This window comes from Vipera berus, assembly GCF_964194415.1.
Source record: "Vipera berus genome assembly, chromosome: Z".
Taxonomy (NCBI): domain Eukaryota; kingdom Metazoa; phylum Chordata; class Lepidosauria; order Squamata; family Viperidae; genus Vipera; species Vipera berus.
In genome coordinates this window covers 25,556,657-25,558,462 of record NC_138205.1, presented here as the reverse complement: position 1 = coordinate 25,558,462, position 1,806 = coordinate 25,556,657, and the positions used below count along the sequence as shown (strand labels likewise).

The following is a 1,806-nucleotide window of genomic DNA, read 5'->3' as shown; positions in this document are numbered from 1 at the left end:
GTATAAGGTCTACTATTTGAGAAAGAAGTTGGAATAAAAGCCTCTCTCCCCCCCCCCCGCTTGTAGCTATTTTCTGTTGAATTATATTTGCTTAAATAAATTTTTAATTCCTCAGTTATTTTAAGGAAAATGAAAATACTAACAGAAAAGTATTGCTCCACAAATAACATATGTATACATTTTATATCTAGTTTGCAATATTATTAATTTATGTGGGGGGAAATGGAGAGAAAGAAACAAAAAGAGAAATATATGTACATTTTAATTTATATATTTAATACAGTTTCCATCAACATAAAAAAATATTTTTACAAACCAGCTGTAGCATATCAACATTTTTATCACTTCTATTTCTATTATTTTTACCATTAATATGTTCTCTTTCTATTAAATGCCACTTTTGTCAATATAATTTACTCTGACAGACGTACTGATATACTTTGTTATATATAAAATGTAGAAAAGGCTAATAATAATAATAATAATAATAATAATAATAATAATAATAATAATAATAATAATAATAATAACAATAATAATGTATGTGTTTTTAAAGATATGGTGGTCTCTTTTGTATTTGAAGAATATATTCATTCAATAGGTTGCATATATCATTATGACTAATTCTATGATATTCTCTTTCTGTCTAGAAGGAGTCAGAGAAAATAAATGGCCAACCAATCCACTGTGACAGAATTCCTTCTGATGGGATTTTCTGATGATCATGACATTCAAATTCTGTATTTTGCAATATTCCTTGTAGTTTACTTATTAGCCTTAATTGGAAATTTCCTTCTTGGTGTTGCTGTGATCCTAAACCAGCAACTTCATGCTCCCATGTATTTCTTTTTGGTAAATTTGTCATACTCTGATGTTTTCTTTATCTCAAGCACGATCCCTAAAGCCATGGCTGCTTCTTTGACAAATATCAAGGAGATCTCCTATGTTGGATGTGCTGCTCAGGTCTTCTCAGTTTTCACATTTGGAGGTACTGAGCTTGCCTTGCTGACTGTCATGGCTTATGACCGCTATGTGGCCATCTGTCACCCTCTGCAATATACACTAATAATGAACTGGGATGCCTGTTTACAAATGGCAGCTGCTTCTTGGATAAGCAGTTTGTTCCATGCTTTGCTGCACACCATTCTCACTTTCAGGTTAAATTTCTGCAAATTCAATAGAATTGAGCAATTTTTCTGTGATATTCCTCATCTGCTAATGATTTCTTGCACTGATACAAGAATTAATCAGATTCTGATTTTGGTTATAGGGATTACTGTAGAGTCATTTTGCAGTGGGTTCATTTTTATTTCCTATGGCTACATCTTCTCTGCTGTACTGAAAATCCCTTCACTTCAAGGAAGATATAAAGCTTTCTCCACATGTGCTCCCCACCTGACTGTCTTTTCTTTATTTTTGATCTCTATTCTGTTTGCATATATGAGGCCCCAAAGTCTTTCCTCCCACACTTTGGATATGCTCTCTGCTGTTCTCTACACAGTTTTGCCCCCACTCCTCAATCCCTTCATTTACAGCCTCAGGAACAAGGAAATCCAAAAGGCTCTGTGGAAAATGCTAAAAATAAAAGTGAAGTATAAGTGGTAGTTTTATGTATGTAGGGTTTTCTCTGTATAGGTCTTTTGTCTTTATTTATAAGCATTATTCCTATAGGATACAATCTTGCAATGTAAAATCTCCACATTGAAGCAATTTTTTTGTTGTGTTCCACATGCTTGAAATGTTAATTACTATCTAAATGCTTGGAGTGGCATTTAAAAATATGGCATAGAATTATCCAACTTCTGT

The 1,806-nt window shown here is 32.7% G+C and overlaps 1 protein-coding gene across 1 annotated transcript; it reads left to right on the top strand.

The window, feature by feature from the left end:
- Positions 1-669: 669 nt before the first annotated feature.
- Positions 670-1,605, top strand: LOC308678786 (olfactory receptor 14A16-like; the record flags this gene model as incomplete). Its single annotated transcript, XM_081346017.1, has 1 exon — positions 670-1,605. One exon carries the CDS (start codon positions 670-672, stop codon positions 1,603-1,605), a length of 936 nt encoding a protein of 311 aa, XP_081202143.1.
- Between the last annotated feature and the right edge of the window lie 201 nt (positions 1,606-1,806).